Genomic DNA, 17,089 nt, shown 5'->3' with positions numbered 1-17,089 from the left:
AAGATAAAACTGTGCTTATTAACATGTTCAGGACTGACATTTTTTTATGCTGTGAATGTGTGGATTGATCTTTTTTTTCACCTTTTTAAAATTGCAAGTGTTTGAAAATAAATAACTTTAACATAAACTAACAATAAAATTCATAAAGATTTTTTCCCCATTTAATTTGATATATAGTGGGTGAGGACTGTTTGATATAAGTTTGATATAAACAACTTGAATTTAATGTAAGCAAATGCAAAAACCAATTTTTTGTAATTTTTTTTATTACTGCATCATTTGAAAAATCTCCACTAGATTCTGATTCATTAAAGGCTTATTTTCATTCCGTCGATTGTTTTCTACCATGTGACAAAGATTAATGAAGATGTTAGTTTTTGGTTTTGTTCATATGCCATCCTGGTAAATATTAAACTTAGCACTCCATACAAGATGTATCGAACTGTAGTAATTGTGACGATTTTGCTTTTTTATATTTATATTTTAAAAAACCTAAATATTAAATTATTTAATAATAATAATAGTAATAACTGCAATGAAAATTTTGGCAGGAAAACTATTTGTTGCAAAAACTTTAATAAAAATTAAAAAACTTAAAATATTTTATTTTATTCTTGTCAACAGATGGAGCTAGGCATTATATTATTTAACAGAAGGTTGAAGCTCATTGGAAATACAAGAAAACATATTTAAAACAAGAGTAAGTTTACATATTTTGTTCTTTGACAAGGCTCATGGTCTGACATAAATCTGCTTTTTAAACATGAAAGTGCTAAATGAGCAAAAGTGACAGTAAATCCAAAACAAGAAATAGGGAAGAAGTGCAGATAGGAAGAGCTACAAAAAATTTGGAAATACTAAATGCTGCAATATAAGTGTGCACATTTATAAAAATAAATAAATAATTAATAGTATTAAATACTGAGAATTTTTAGTTATTGTTTTCTAAATGTTTCAGAAAAAATTGTACATTTTTCTAAAACAGAACATCTTTAGTCACCATATATGTGTAATAGTAGTAATTTTTTAGAAACAGAGCACTACTTATAAGCCATTGCAGAAAATGCATAGTAAATTTCAGTAATTGTAACTTAATAATAGAAAACCATTAATATTTACCTGTAAATTTATACATCGGATGACGAGATTCTTCTAATTGAATGGTATCATCACCAATGAAAAAGGAAGAAATACTAGAAAGAGAAAAGAATTATAAATTTCATTTATAATTTTATTAAAACATTATCTCAATAACTTTTTAACAGATTTAAATTGCAAAACAAATATTTGCTTCCTTATAAAATTTTAAAACTCTTTACATGTTCTATTTTTAAATTCATAATCTAAAATATTCAGAAATATTTCAATCGTGAGATAGCTGATAGCTATATACAAGGTGTTTCACAGCCTCTCCACAAAGTTTTTTTTGAATAACTTTTGAACCGTGTGGTTTTCAGCCTCAATTTTTTGTAGGTGGCGCTTTGAGCAAAAAGGAATTGCTTCTATCACAAAATCACATTGCTTCAAAACATTTGATTTTTCCGTAATTTTTGGCAAAATGTCCTAATATTCAATCGAAGACCGTGTGAATATGATAAAATTCTGGTACCAGTTGGGAGAAAACCCAACTTTGTTCTGTCAGAAGTGATCTAGTACCTTTAAAAACTATCCAGAGATGTTCAAATGTGGCCTTGCCTGGCTACCTTACAGCCCTGATTTGAGTCCACTAGACTTCTTTCTTTGGGGATACATGAAGGATCAGGTATTCAAGAATAACCCTACCACCCTCAGTCAGATGAGAGAAAGCATCGAGAGCATCACGAAGGGCATCTCAGATCAGACCTGTAGTAATGTGATTGCACTACTGCATCTCGACAGAGGGCAGACATTTTGAAAATATCTTGCATTAATTTCCTTTTTCATCTTCTATCTTTGCTGAAAATTTTATTAAAAAATTCCAATTTTCAAAAAAGTTATTCAAAAAAAACTTTGTGGAGAGGCTGTAAAACACCCTGTACAGTACATTATGTAAAGGATTTTTCATATTATTTAAAGACACTCTTTGTAATACCTTAAAACCATCTCAAACACTACTTCCAGCATACATCCTCTTAAGCATACAAAATTTTCAGGTATAACAATAAGTTAGTAAGTTTGATTGAATTCAAAAGACCAAATAAATTTTCCCAGATAAGAGACAGTTGTGTTTCTACACATTTGAAAATTTTTAAAAAGCCAACAACCAATAACATTTGATTCATGTCAAACACATTTGAATATTCAATTCAAATTTAAAACATACAAAAACATTTCAAATAATAAACATTAAAGGTTAACATTAGATTTTGTCAAAAAGGTCATGAACAACTAAAATATTTCTTCACATCCAGTCCTCATCTCTTACATAGCATATATAATGCTTCCTAATGCTTGGCAGATTGACTCATCTTTACTATTAATGCACTCTCCATTTTGCTCATTTGTAAATTTCCACGGTTTCATAAGTATTAGATTTTGACTTATCAAAGATTATTTTTAACAACCTAGCTTTATACCAGCAAAGTAACACATCAGGTTTCACTGTCAAATCCAACCAAAGCAGTAGTGTGGTTTTCATACTTGAAAGAAATGCACTTGGAAATGATTGAGAGTTCTGCCCATAGGAGAAACCCTAACTGGGCATGAAATTTTAGCCACTACTTCTTTAGTTTTAACACAAAGTAAAAGTGTTTTCTCACAGTTTATATTAGAATAAAATAAATAGTATGTTAAACTCCCCACCAAATGTAATATAATAATAGACAAAGATAAACACTATCAGATGGCATTAAAGTCCTTTTTATAACAAAAGTACTTTCTGTTACAATGAAAAGAAAAATGTGACAAGATGCCACTCAAGATGCACAGCAGAAGAGTTAACTTTGTTTTTTGTAATCAACCACATGCAAGTCAGCCATGTTGTTTTCTTGTGAAGTCCATGTATAAAGTTCTTTATTTCAATAAAAAGAAATACTTTCAACAATACAAAATCGTCATCATCAGGCTAATGAACATCTCAGATTTGGAACAGAATGTCACTACAGGCAGTATAAAATTCTCAACATTTAAACATTAAAATTCGCAATGGAATTCAAGGTGCGAGAGTATGAAATACTCTCGAACCTTGAATTCCATTGCAAAACAAAAGTTTGAAACAAAAAACATAACAGAAATAAGACTGACAATAGAGAAATGCAGGAAACCGACTTATGTTCTGAAAAAATGCTTGCATAAATTCATCTCCACCAAACTGGAAAATAGTATATTTGTGGCACACGACCCAAGAAATGTGGTTAAGGAGATACAAGACTTAGTGTTAATGGATGAAGAGATTGGGATGATAATGGACTTTGAGAACTTATATCCTTTAATAAAAATAGAATCTTGCTTTGAAACACTCATGGAATTTATACTCATCAAAAACCCCGAATTAGTCAATTACACTAATGACGTTATAGAGCTGGTCAGTTTGGCATGCCATGAATCTGGTTTTATTTTTAACAACCAATTATATGGGCAAAAAAGAGGCAGCCCCACAGGGAGTCCAGTATCAGGGCTATTATGTGAGCTGGTGTTAAGAAAACTAAAAAAAAAGCATTCTTAATGATTTCAAAATGGATATTGTGTATTTTAAAAGATATGTGGATGATGTTCTTATATTATGGAAGAATAACCAAAAAATTAGTAAATTCATTGATAGGATTAATATTAATAAGGATAGGCTAAAACTGAAAATGGAACAAAAACGCTTGTTAAAGATACATTTTTTTTGGACATTAACATCAAATTTAAAGAAGGGCAGTTAGTCACCAATGTATATATTAAACCAACACACAGCCCACTCTATACTCTTTCCCAGTCAAATGATGCCTACCGGTACAAACTAGCAGCATTTTGGACTGACATTAGAAGGGTTTATCTGTACTGTAGCACTGATGGAGGAAATACACTGAAAGCCGTCAATGGCCTCTTTGGCCTCAGAAAGAGCTCTTTTAGCCATCTCAGAATAAACCACCAGAAAATCATTAATGTCTTATTTTGTAACAATTTAATTTAATGCTATTAACAACAAAGGAGATTGTTAACAGAGAAAGTAGACTCAGCCAAGTCAATAATGTACTGCACCTGACTCATGATATCATGTATCTGATTTGCAAGTACCTAAGTGATACTTGCTGTTATCCACTAGCTAGCCCTTAACTTCATCCATAATCCTGTAAGCAGTTTTGCAAAATTCAGAAGTACCAAGCAAAAAAAAAATGCATTTTGGCAATGGTGATGCCAAAAATGCAGAAAAGAGAGTAGAAGCTCAATCAGAAAACTAGCCCACCAATGGGAGTCTGTAAGTGATAATGAAAAATACTAATAAAATAAATAATAGATAATAATGATAACTAAAAAATAAATAAACAAATGAATAAATAACAAAAACACCATGAAGTACCCAAAAACGAGGAGGAGGAGGCATACCCAGTAGACAGAGCAGCCCAAGACAATACCAAAATATTTCAGACAGAAATATAAAGCAGAAAAAAAACCTTCTGGAAGGTTCAAGAAAAGAGAGAACAATGGTTTGCTCGGTACAGAAATGATTTGCATTTGTTTAGACAGAAAGTTTGAGAAACCAGAACTTGGCAAAAAACAAAGATATCCAAATAGAAATTAGAAGATAACAAGTGGCTATCAGGATGAATATTATAACTAGGAAAAAACAGAGAAATTCAAACAACAGGCCCTTGTGACCCAAAAAAAGTCTGACAAAAGATAAATGATAATTCATGTAAAAATTGACAGACAAGAAAAAAATGAGATATCACTAGAAACTTCAAAGGAGAGGATTATAGTAAATATATATAAATTGCCCTATTACTCATTGATGAAAGCTTGGGAGCAAGCAGCAAAACTTCAGAAATTCTGAGTTGTGTAACTTAGTGAAGAATTAATGCAATGAAAAAATTATTTCACTGATGAGAGGAACCCAATGAGTTATAATGCAATACAAAAAACCAGAAAAACCCACCAAAAGACTATACAAAATGCAGAGGTCTAACATACAACTTTCTATAGCATGTGCCAACCCATGCCTGGTATATGTGGGACCCAGTGTGCAATCCCTAACTTTACAATTAAAGGAGCATATTGTTAAGAAGTCACACCCCTTCACAGCCCTGGTCACTTACACTTGGACAATTTGGTTAAGGTAGGTTCAATAGGAAGAAGATACAGTCACCAAGCATCGGAAAAAACACCACCTGTAACATGTCAAGGCCTCAAAATCTATAAATGATACAATAACGGGGTGATAAAAACTTTGTACAAATCACGGAGAGTGATACGATTTCACAACAATGCCTTTTGTTTGTAGCTTATCCTGAAATATTACGATTAACTTAAAATAACTTATGATCTAAAAGGAAATATAAAATGAAAAGATGAGAAAAAAGAGTAAAAGTCAAAGAAAGAGTTGCTAGTGGGGTACCCGGAATTTTCTGTTCGTCGGTTCTTCACTCCTCTCGAAATGGAGACTTGTGCCGATTTCACCTTTGGCCATCACTTTCGCTCATTCCGATCTGTTGATTCTTTGGCATTCACCAAAGTTTCAATTTTTCGTCTGCTTCTATTTCATTCCTGTCCTTTCAGCTGACCTCAGCACTCTCTGTCTCGATCAGTGACAACGACCTCGACCTCCTTCCTTTTTTGTCTGCTTCTTCTCGACGCTGGCTTGAGAATGAATCCTTTCACCCCTCGATTCTCCTCAGGGTTTTTACCACTCATGTTGTTTTCCTTTGTGTAATTCCACGAATATGTGTCCCCACCAGCAGGAAGAAAAGACAGTTAGAAAGTTTGAGGAAATGATCTAGAACAAAGGACTAGCGAAACTTAATATTAGGCTTAACACTAAGGAAATATATACAAAATTATGGCGTATTGCCACAATGCATTGATTTATAATTTTGGATGATTTATAGATAATGTCCATGCACTTTCAATGACATGGACATAAACACAATATTGAAAGCTTAGAAATCCTAATTTGAAGTCTACAAACTATAAAATGCATGCTTTTTGGTTACTATTTTTTCTTTTAGTTTTTGCACATCACAGCAATTTACCAGACTGTAGAATTTTTTTATATTTAAACCATGTTTGCATTTGCATATTTTTATTCTATTTTTCATCATTATTTAAAAATATTCAATTTTGGAACATCAACTTGATGGTCATTAAATATGACTGAAAACATTAGTTTTTTTCAGTTTAATAAATGTTTTTTGTTGGTGTACAAGATTGTGTGTAAATGATTGACTGAGAAAAAACTATAACAGATATTGTAAAACAGTTAACTATATATTATTAACTCAAAGTGTTTTTTTTTTATAAATCTTTTGAATTATGATAACCTATTAGTAAATTTCCACATGTGCTCCTTTTGTTACTTTTATAATATTGAGTCTGTACTCAATTTCTTATCAAATGCTTTTTAACATCTCTTCTGATACTATGTTCACAGTATGGAAAATCCTGTTCAGTAATTCCTCTGAACTAGTTACATTTTGGCATATACATGCACAATTTGTCATTTATGTAGACCCAGAGAAAGAAATCAATGATATCAGGGGACTTCAGTGGTCATGACATTGATCCCTAATAATAAACAATGCTTTTAGCCCACAACTTTAATTTAGATAGCCTAATAAATAGGATTTCTTCTCACACCAAGGCTGAAAGAAAAAAGGACCAGATCTTTTACAAAAAAGGTTAGTCTTGAAAGTAATTATTAAAGACTAACCTTTTTTGTAAAAGATCTGGGGCTGTATTCTGGTTACCATCTCTGGTCTCTCGTTTCTCACAAGCCGGTCACTGATTGGCTAATCCAAATGATTAGCCAATCAGTGACCGGCTTGTGAGAGACGAGAGACCAGAGACGGTGACCAGAATACGGCCCTGGTCTTTTTATCTGTTGGCCTTGGCATGATAAGTCCTCCAAATTGTCAAATCCTATTTAATTAGGCTATCTAACTCTATCTAAATATTGATCCCTCTTGACCAATATGACAATTCAGGAAATTCTCATTAAGGAAACCTTGCATCCAATGTGGGAAGCACCTGCCATGCTGAAAATAAACATTTGGCCACATATCTTCCAGTTGTGGAACAATGAAATTTTAAAGCATAACCAGATAGATGTTTGAATTGATCATTGATTCGATGGGGGAATGCTTGTAAAGCGCTGCCAAGTGTCAAAAAACTTTTTGATTTAACAATATATAGTCAACTGTTTTTCAACATCTGTTATACTCATAGTTTTTTCTCTATTGAGTTTCTTAATCAAGTAAATAAATATATTAAATTTTAGTGAATCCTGCAATAAAGTCATAATAATCAAGGTATTCCGGTTCAATAAACATTGTTTAAGTAAAATAACATAAACAACAAAATAATGAAGAATTTTTACAATTTGAATCTTATATAAATAATGTAATTCTTCACATTACATTTTTAATATTAGCAAATATAAAATGATTTTCAAAAATCTTACTTAAAAACAGCAATCTTCCCATAATTATTTCCTGCTGCCAAATATTTTCCACATGGTGAGAACTCTTGAGCAAATACAGTTGTATAATATTGCTTTAAAATATCCATTAACCTGATGTTTTTCTAAAATTTATTTAAAAATTAAAAATTATTAACTGTCATCAAAATAAACAATCATAAAGTATTCTTACTTCTAATAGTAACTTCTATTTTGAAGAGTAATGAAGACAAAATGCATAACAACTGTTCTTTGCATACATCTATGTTCCATGACTACCTACCTCATGGTCTTTATATTTAAAAATGAAATTGACGTTATGCTCTGCTAAACTTTAACATTAATTTTAACAAGTCATCAAAAAAATGTTTGGATAAATTCCTTGGGCTTACTTTCTCCTTACTGTATGCTGGATATCAACATAACAGAACATTTTCACTGCTGCCATTGAAACAAAAAGTTGCACTAAATATGAAAATTTGTTTTTTATAAAGTATGCCACTGTTATACACACATTAATGTGGGGTTTAGACGAGTAACATTCCTAGAGCGTTAAGATTTACAAGAGGTTGCAGGGGAGACGAGGAGAACGAGGGAGCGAGAACAAGTAAGAGGAGAAGTGGGGAAGACGACAGTGAGTGACAGCATGAAAGGAAGAAAGGGCAAAAGACATTACGAAAAAGGTTATCGTTCTATCAAGATGGTTGCAAGATGCTGGTAGACTATTGTCATTTCTGGTTCTCTATTTCAATCATTATTCCTACATTAAAGATAAAAAATTTTTCATTTTGAGCAATATTTATGAAATTATATATGACAATACAAAAGTGAGTCATTGGTACCTCTCAAGAAACAAAATGACAAAAAACCATTATAATGAAATACATCCTGGGAAAATTTGAAACCAAGCAATAAAATATAACCTCTACAATGTTTTTTACACTTCTGCTAGTAACCAATTACATTGAAAAAAATTCATGTGTAATTCATTAGAAACTTCCAGCATTGGAATGATGCAAAATTGTATCATTGATACAATGGATAAAGGCCACATGCCACAAAATCACACATGGTAGTAAGTGTTAAAAACTTTATTGTATTACAAAACTGTCATGTTAAAAAATCTTTTCCGACAAACTGCAAAATCTAATTAATTTAGTTATAGTTTTTGTTAAAAGCCAATAGATTATTACAGTTGACTTGCCTGAAAACAAACACCGATAAAGCAATTTTTGCAATTGCTCTGGCAAAACACCACTGTCACAATGTTAATTTTCATGCAATGAAGCAAAAACAAATTTTATCAGAATTTGTTAAACCAAACTGTAAATTACCTTCATAATCTCCCAAGAAATAACCCTGTAAAGTACTTAATTTTAGTATCTTAGGAAACCGATTATAATTACGGTCGGTGAAACTTCCGTTAACCTAACGGGTACTTTACGCGGATTCGAGATTAGTTTGCCAGGCCTGGACTTTTAAGCGTCCACCGAAAAATTAGTAGTAATAACGATAAATATCAAGTCAGATCAAAAGTTCAAATATATTTAATTAGCAACTAGAATGTACTACGTACAAATGTCAATAATCCAAACAAAATTTATTAACGAAAATCAACAAGTCAACCCGACAATAAACTTAGCTACTTAGCTTAACTTAATATTAATTCCCCTTTGAAAATTCGACAAATCAAATACTTAGAAACTATGAACAAAATCTCTTACTAATTAAACGTCTATCCATCACCTCACTATACGAAGAAACTATTTCCTCAATACTTTCGATATCGTCAAATCGTCAATCGAACTCCTCTTTAACACCTTGGATCGTCCAATTATCAATCTGGACTTCTATCAGAAAACACTTCGCTTTCGAATCTACCTCGCTCTCACAGTCGCCTCGATTTGGAATTCACCTCTCCTCCTTCGGTTAACGTACGGGTTTTATACTGTGAGGTGACGTCACACTTGAGCTGGGTTACTCCCCTTATTTACATACTTAGTTGCTAACATTAACTTTCTTTTCTGGCAGCTTTAAGTTTCCGACAAAGCTTATAAACCGTTTACAAAATATTTATCATAATTTTCTGGGATGTTTAAGACGGTTTATCAAGTATTTCTCTACTAGTGATTGTGGGGACTCCCCCCTCCATTTTTTTTTCTGCGGACTGTTACTTCCGCCGGGCAGCGCAAGTGCGCAAGATTTTTCCTACGGCGCTTATTTCTCCGTGAGTTGTTTTATCTTCATTTTTCATTACTAACAAGAGAGTGGTGGGGAACCTTCGTCCTAAATAAACATAAACCCCAAACAAAAGATAATAAAACAGAAATAATAATAAAATAAAAATAACGTTCGGACTCAGTTCCTTACAACCCTATTTCCAATAATGATCACTTTATACATTTTTTGACATGAACAATAAAAGAAGTGTAATAAATGTTCATTTTGAGTAGAATAGATTTTCTTCTCCTAGTAAGCAAGGATGGGTTCAACCTCTGATTGTAGAGCAATTCATCTGGTTTTAGCAGACCATTGTACTGTATTCAGAAAATAGGGGTTAAAGTTTAAGGATGCCCATCCCTTTAAATAGATGCAATACCATGCAAACATGCTAACTTGCCTCACTGGGGTACATACAGTGATGCCAGGTTTGGGCTACTTTTTTTTTACTCTTTTGACACCAGAAAAGATTTTTTTTTTGAAACCATCTTCAACAGAAAAAAATCATAGATTTCTTTTAGCTTTGCTTTGTTTAACTACTCTGATTACTTGCTCCCTCTTAAATGGCATATACCATCTCCTCCCTCATTTTGTTTGATGTGAAAATCATTTAGAACATTAATTTGTTTACGTAAATAAATTTAATGTTATTTAGCTTTATTTAGTAAATTCGAAACGTTATAATTTAAAGATTTTGATTGCCTATCAAGCCTTAACTCGCTAAATTATACAACCTTAACCTTGATCCTGAAAATAGTTAATAAGATTTTTCGATAAAGCAAACTAACTGTTTTTCCCCTAGCAATTCATATTAACACAAGTTGACTGTATTAATAAACTTTTTATAACAACTTAAACCTGTTTTTTCAGTTGATTTCTATTTTAACTTTTTTTATCTCCAGTATCTTAAATTTTATTCAATCCTTCAATGGTAACAGATTACATAAAACTAACAATATAAAACTTTCTACTTTTCTTTAAAATAAATAAAATTATTGCTATAAAAATACTATATTTCTATTTGAGAAAGAGTATTTTCAGATTATTATAAAGTTATTTTCAGATACACATCTTAAGGTACTACTTTAACTCTTTAAACTAATTAACTCTGAATACATTTCAAAAATTGCCATTCAAACATAATTAAAAAATATAAACATATATTACATTGAAAATTAATAAATACAGAATTTACATTTGAGAAAGAAATGTAAAACTTCTCTTAAAGAAACTATAATTATAATATAAACAATTATAATGAACGTTAACTCCTTCATTTAGATGAAGTGCCTCCATGTTATAAGAGAACGATAGACTGACAACTCTAATCTGGTCAATACAGCTTTGCTTTTATAGTAACACACTTGAAAGTGTGTTACTATAAAAGCACAGCTATACACCTTATATAGACCTTACACATGGACTACCCCTTTTCCTCTTATCTCATAAAATATGCTGGTTTTCAGGATTGCAAGATTGGGCTGCAAGTAGCAGATTAGGATACTTGTATGGCTCCAGGTCTAAACAACTTACTACTTTTGAGCCACTTCAAAAATAATTTGGGCTACATTTTGAGGAATTCTGCTTTACTTTTTATAAAACCTATCTGGCAACCTATGAGGTTCTCACTGGACACATGTTGTTTATCTTCACATTTATATTATTATAATTAATTAACAAAAATAGCATTCTATATATGTAGCCATATTCCCTTTTCTTAATAAATTACATCAATTATGTGGCACTCGGCATATTGTACAGAAATATGTAAATCTCAAATAATTTGAAACTCGATAATTCAAAGTCGCAATTATTTTGTCCCTTGAATTTTGAACTAACAACTTTCTGTATATTTTAACTTTATATTTTGTTTTTGTTTATTTTTATGTTATATTAATTCTTTTTTCCATTTTGTCTTTAAGGTTTTCTGTGTAATTATTTAACATCATTTTTTCTTTTAATATTTTTATATCTCTATTTTTATTTAATAAATTACTTGTTCTAGTGTTTATTTTTTTATATTCCGTACTATATATATTCTTTTTTATATTCAAAGGACTATTTCATCAAAAATCTATTTTCTAACACTATTTATTTTTTTATACATTTTAAACTCTTATTTTTTGTTTCTATTGTAATATCCAAGTAATTGATTTCATTGTTTATATCTCTTCTATTTGAAATTTTATATTATCATTTATTTGGAATATTTTTATATTTATTTCTTTAATATCAATAAATTTACTATCATATATTGTGAAAATACCATCTATATCTGTAAATTTGTACACCTTTTATTCTATTTATATCATTATCTATATCCTCCATTATGAGTTCAGCTAATTTTGGCCCTATTACAGACCCTATGCTTATACCTGATTTCTATGTTTAAAATTTGTCATCTACATAGAAGTAATTACTTTTATAAGCAAATTCTTTAAATTGATTATTAAACCTTTTATTTTTAAATTATTTCAATCTATTCTCTCTCATTGCATGGATTTGGAAGACATCGTACCATCAGGATGGTGCCACCTGTCATATAACATGCAAAACAACCGAGTTGTTGCAGCAAAACATTCGGGGGCAACTCGTCTCGTGCAGTGCCAACCAGAATTGGTCACAAAATTGTGCGACTTCTTTTGCTGGAGATTTATAAAGTCCAGAGTTTATGCCACAAAAATAAGAACAATTCCTGGATTGAAAGCAGTAATTTGAGGTTTTTGATAAAATTTAGCCACAATTATGCAAAGATGTGATTGAAAATTTTGTCAAAAGAATGAGTGGTGGGAAACATTTATTGGATGTTATAATCCATATTTAACTGCTATGTTTACCCTTTAAATAATGTAACAATTTTGACAATTAATGAATAAATTAAACCTTTTTAAATTAAATTCTGTTAATTTTATGACACACTATAATTTTTTTTTAATTTTATAAATTATACTATAAATGATCTAAAAAAGTTTTGAGATATTTTATGTACTCTGGTTCAAAGGTTGTTTCTTTGACACTTTAGACCGTGCACCACCAAACACTAGTGGTCAGTCGCAGGTTTGTGCCTCACCAAAAGGTTGGTCACTTGGAATTTTAAGTTTTCTTCACATGCATAACCCTAAATAGAGGCCAGTTTCCCCTTAGAAAGAAAGTCCTCAAAGGAAGCCAAATCCCTTTTGGAAGATCACCCACGTGTTGCACCGCCTTCTCTTATCCTATCAAAAGAACCACTCCATATTGATCGACCAACTGTTTTTTTTATTGACAAATCGAACGTAAGTAATTTTAGTAGTTACACTTGATTTGTTCAATACAATCGATCACTAATTTAGGCATAATTTTTTACTTTAAATTATCTTTAATTCTTTTGATTTCCAAACGAAAAAGACTAGTATCGAGTCAAGGTACACTCCGACAAGTTGCCCCCGAAACTCAGACAATTTCGGGAGCCAACATCATCTAAGCTAGTATTGTGCATCCTCTATTTACATATTCCTAATTTTTAATAGATTACCATATCCGGCACAGTTGTCCACCACTCTCGGTCTATTTAAACCAGGCGACAAACTAACAAAACATCTTTATCCTTTTCGACAAACTCGTCAATCCACCCTTTGCCAATTCCGTCGGTCACCCAAACCGGAGCAAGGCTTCCGGACGCTTTTAAACAAATAGCTCGGCATAATCAAATTTCGAAGTCTAAAATAAAAAATTCAGAGATGCCTGGCAATCGATCCAGATTAAAAAAAACCAGACAAATCACCTCTTCACTCAACGGGCACCGTTCGACTTAGAAGTCTTCATTTGGTTATTTTTGTTTGTATATGTGTTAATTATTGTTTCTTGGGTTTATTATAGGGAGGAATGTTTCTTGTCCCGATGTACATTACCTGTACTAAATTATTAATAGGTCAATTATACAGTTTGTGGGTGGCACATTCACTAAGTAAAACTGAGAAACGAAGAACGAAGATAAATCAGTTTTCTAGAAACGATTAAAAAGAGACATCTTTCGATTAAATTAATTTTTAAAAATCGGTAATCGAATAACCAGACATTTCTTTCCTACGAACGAGACAAAACTAAACCGAATGGCATATTTCTGTTTCGATTTAAACAACAAAGGCTAACATTTTCTCAATCGGCTTTTTCATAAAAATAAAGCAATTAATGGGTGGAAAATTGACCGGTGACGTTCTCGTATCCTTCGAACGCGCCGATTTCGTTTGTATTTACCTGAATCGACTTGTCGGCTTCCGTAAACCAACTTCTCTCGACAGGGGGCGTTACGTACGGACGAGCGGACCAAGTCAGGACACGCGTACTGGAGCCGCCATTTTGGGACTTTTTGAGTCGCATCTTTAAAACAAACTTGTACGAGCAGTCAGTTTTATACGACATTAATTAAACTAATTTATGCAATTTTAGTCAAATTAATGTCGTATAAAACTGACTGCTCGTACAAGTTTGTTTTAAACATGCGACTCAAAAAGTCCCAAAATGGCGGCTCCAGTATACGTGTGTCCTGATCTTATATAATAGACCTCCGGACGGATAGGCATTACGACTGTTTTTGTCGAGGTTCCTCGACCGTTCTTTCGGATTTAAATTATTCTTCTCGAGCCAAATAGAGATAAAATGTGCGGACTTCTGTTCGACAGAATGATGCCAGACGTCAAAAATATTTTTCTCTACCAGATTTGCTGACAAAATTTCACCAGATTAACTACTAAAATAAACAAATAAAAACCTTAAAAAAACTTTTGTAATAAATGTATTTTGCTATTATTGGGTACGTTCGTAAAATCGAACGAGTTAAGCGAGAATTGCGTCACCGCTTTTCTTACTTTCGTTAGACATTTCGACCGATTTCTCTACAATAAAATGGCAGTTTCTAAGTTACGAATGTTGCTAATGCAGTCTTACCCGAAATATTTTTCTTAGATTGCTTTATTTGTATAATTTTTATTTGAAATATGCCAGGTAATTAAAATTAAAGAGTAAGGTCTCAATGATCTCTGTAAAAAAAAAAAGAAAAAAACTATTTGGACAAATCTCCACTAAATTTGGTACGCATACCGTCTTAAGTATGTGATTGTGATTTTCATGAAAAAGTTCTTTTACTTCAAAATTCAGCCGCTACGGCAAAATTTACAGCTGCTGTCTTCTTAATGTGCATATTTGGATAGTAGACAGTATGGTTTCAGACAAGGAAGATAAACTCAAGAAGCCGTCAATGTATTCTAAGAAAACTTCGTACCAGTACCTGTATTGGACAAGTTTTACTTTGTTCTTCAGGCCTTCGTCAGGCCTCCCATTGTTATCGGCAAAGGCATATTCCTTCAGCAGAAATACTTGTATTACTGAAATATTCTTTAAGATCTAGGAACAATAGATGCGTCTGTAAAGTACTGAAAAAATTTTGAAAACATAATTATTATTGTCATTTACTAAGAAAAATAAGATGTGTGCACATGAAATTGATTTTTTTTTTCTATTTTGAATAACATCAAAATAGCTATTTTATGTAAGATCGTAGTCATAAAGCCATTTAAGTTGCAATAGTTCTGAAAATTTTTCTTTGTTTACTAAACTCTTAGGTTTATTCTCATACGTAACAATAAATTATAAAAATAAATAATGGATGAATTTTTGACACAAGTAAATCAATAAATAATTTTTAAAATACTTTTGAAATTTCTGTCGGATGTACTTAGTCTGTGGAAAATATTATCTGCAAAACTTCGATAAGATTTTCACACATTAAGCCACAAAGCCACGTCAAGGCGACACCCATTTTGTGGTAGTTTTTGGAAACCAAAAAGACCCTGATTGCTTGACAGAATAGCAATCGGAGAATAAAACTGGATACTCGTTGCTATTCGATTTATTAAATAAATTGAAATTATTTGCCAAACAAAACAAAACAAAAAAAAAACTCAATGCTTGTCATTGCAATTAATTGTTTTTATTGGAATTTTCAGTACAAATTTGTCATTTAAAATTAAATATAGCAACGAATATAAGATTACTTTGAAAACGTAAATAATTCATAATAACATATTTGTATATTAATTTATAATTAAATTCATATATAATTTCTAATCATGATAAGCTGGTCGATGTAGGGCACATCAAGTTGCTGATTTATTTAGAAAATGTATGGGGAAGCAAAATAGAAAGAATTATGAAACCAAAATTGCAAACAGGATGTAAAAGAAAATAGATTCAAATAAACAGAAACTTTATGTACAGTACTTACGAATAACTTTTCGGTGTAATTAATAAATTACGAATTGTTTGTGTCACCGGTTAAGATGGAATGACAGCAAAATTATAAATAACATCGCGAAATTCATAATAGAATATTGTCCTATGTAATAAATTTAACTTTTAAAGATTGGTCATTATCTGTACGACATGTATAGTTATGTTATGTGTAGGATTATTTTTATAGTTATTATAGTTATGTTATCTGTAAGATACTTTAAAGTATAATATAACATATCCTATACATAAAAACGGAAATTTATATACCAGAGTTACGTCACTGACATAATATCAGTATTTTGGTTTCTTCTGTTTTTAAAAATATTATTCATAAAAAAAATTACTCGTTATGTAGATAAATGTAACATTTGGATAGTAGACAATATGGTTTCAGACAAGGAAGATAAACTCAAGAAGCCGTCAATGTATTCAGAAAAAAACTTGGTACCGGTACTTGCATTGGACACGTTATATTTTGTTCTTGAGGCCTTCGTCGATTGTTATCGGCAAAGCCATATTGTTATCGATTGATTAAGGCGCACGCAGTAACCCCGGCTCCTCACATTAAACTTTTGTAAATAAAATTTCGTAAAGGATGGCGTCAAACAGAATTTTATTCTTAATAATTACTGGCCGAAATAAATAAACAATACTTAATAACAATATGAATATAGTCGATTTAGATTTTGTCCTAGGAAATTGTTTACAAAGGAGAAGCATGGAGCAACATGACTTTTGGCGAATAAAGTCCGACAAAACAGCGTGTTGCAAACTTTCCTGATGAAGCCAGGAAAGTTACACAACTCGTTGCTGAACTTTTTAAAGTAAAAAATATAAAAATAATATGTAAAAGTAGAAAAAGAATTTAGCAGTTTTAAATGATCTCTTTTTTTGAATTTTGTGGTCTTTCTACAAAAGTTCGTGTCATAACTGCCTTCAATAATGTAATAGAGACTCAAATGACTATTCATGATAATGATAAAATATAATCATAAAATAAAAAAATATATTTCTTAAAATGAT

The 17,089-nt window shown here is 31.3% G+C and overlaps 1 protein-coding gene across 1 annotated transcript in view; it reads right to left on the bottom strand.

Moving 5' to 3' along the window:
- The window catches only part of thoc6 (THO complex 6), a 56,412-nt gene extending 42,347 nt beyond the window's left edge, over window positions 1-14,065 (bottom strand). Inside the window, exons 1-3 of the mRNA XM_067279140.1 lie at window positions 14,033-14,065; window positions 7,580-7,701; window positions 1,120-1,193 (exon numbers count right to left, since the gene is read on the bottom strand). Of these exons, the coding sequence (XP_067135241.1) occupies window positions 1,120-1,193; window positions 7,580-7,686 (181 nt within the window). The 5' untranslated portion in view covers window positions 7,687-7,701; window positions 14,033-14,065. The remainder of the gene's footprint in view (window positions 1-1,119; window positions 1,194-7,579; window positions 7,702-14,032) is intronic.
- Window positions 14,066-17,089: the final 3,024 nt, after the last annotated feature.

The sequence above is a fragment of the Centruroides vittatus genome, unplaced genomic scaffold (assembly GCF_030686945.1).
Source record: "Centruroides vittatus isolate TY-2023 unplaced genomic scaffold, ASM3068694v2 contig_854, whole genome shotgun sequence".
NCBI classification, from domain to species: Eukaryota; Metazoa; Arthropoda; class Arachnida; order Scorpiones; family Buthidae; genus Centruroides; species Centruroides vittatus.
This window is presented reverse-complemented; position numbering and strand designations above follow the sequence as displayed.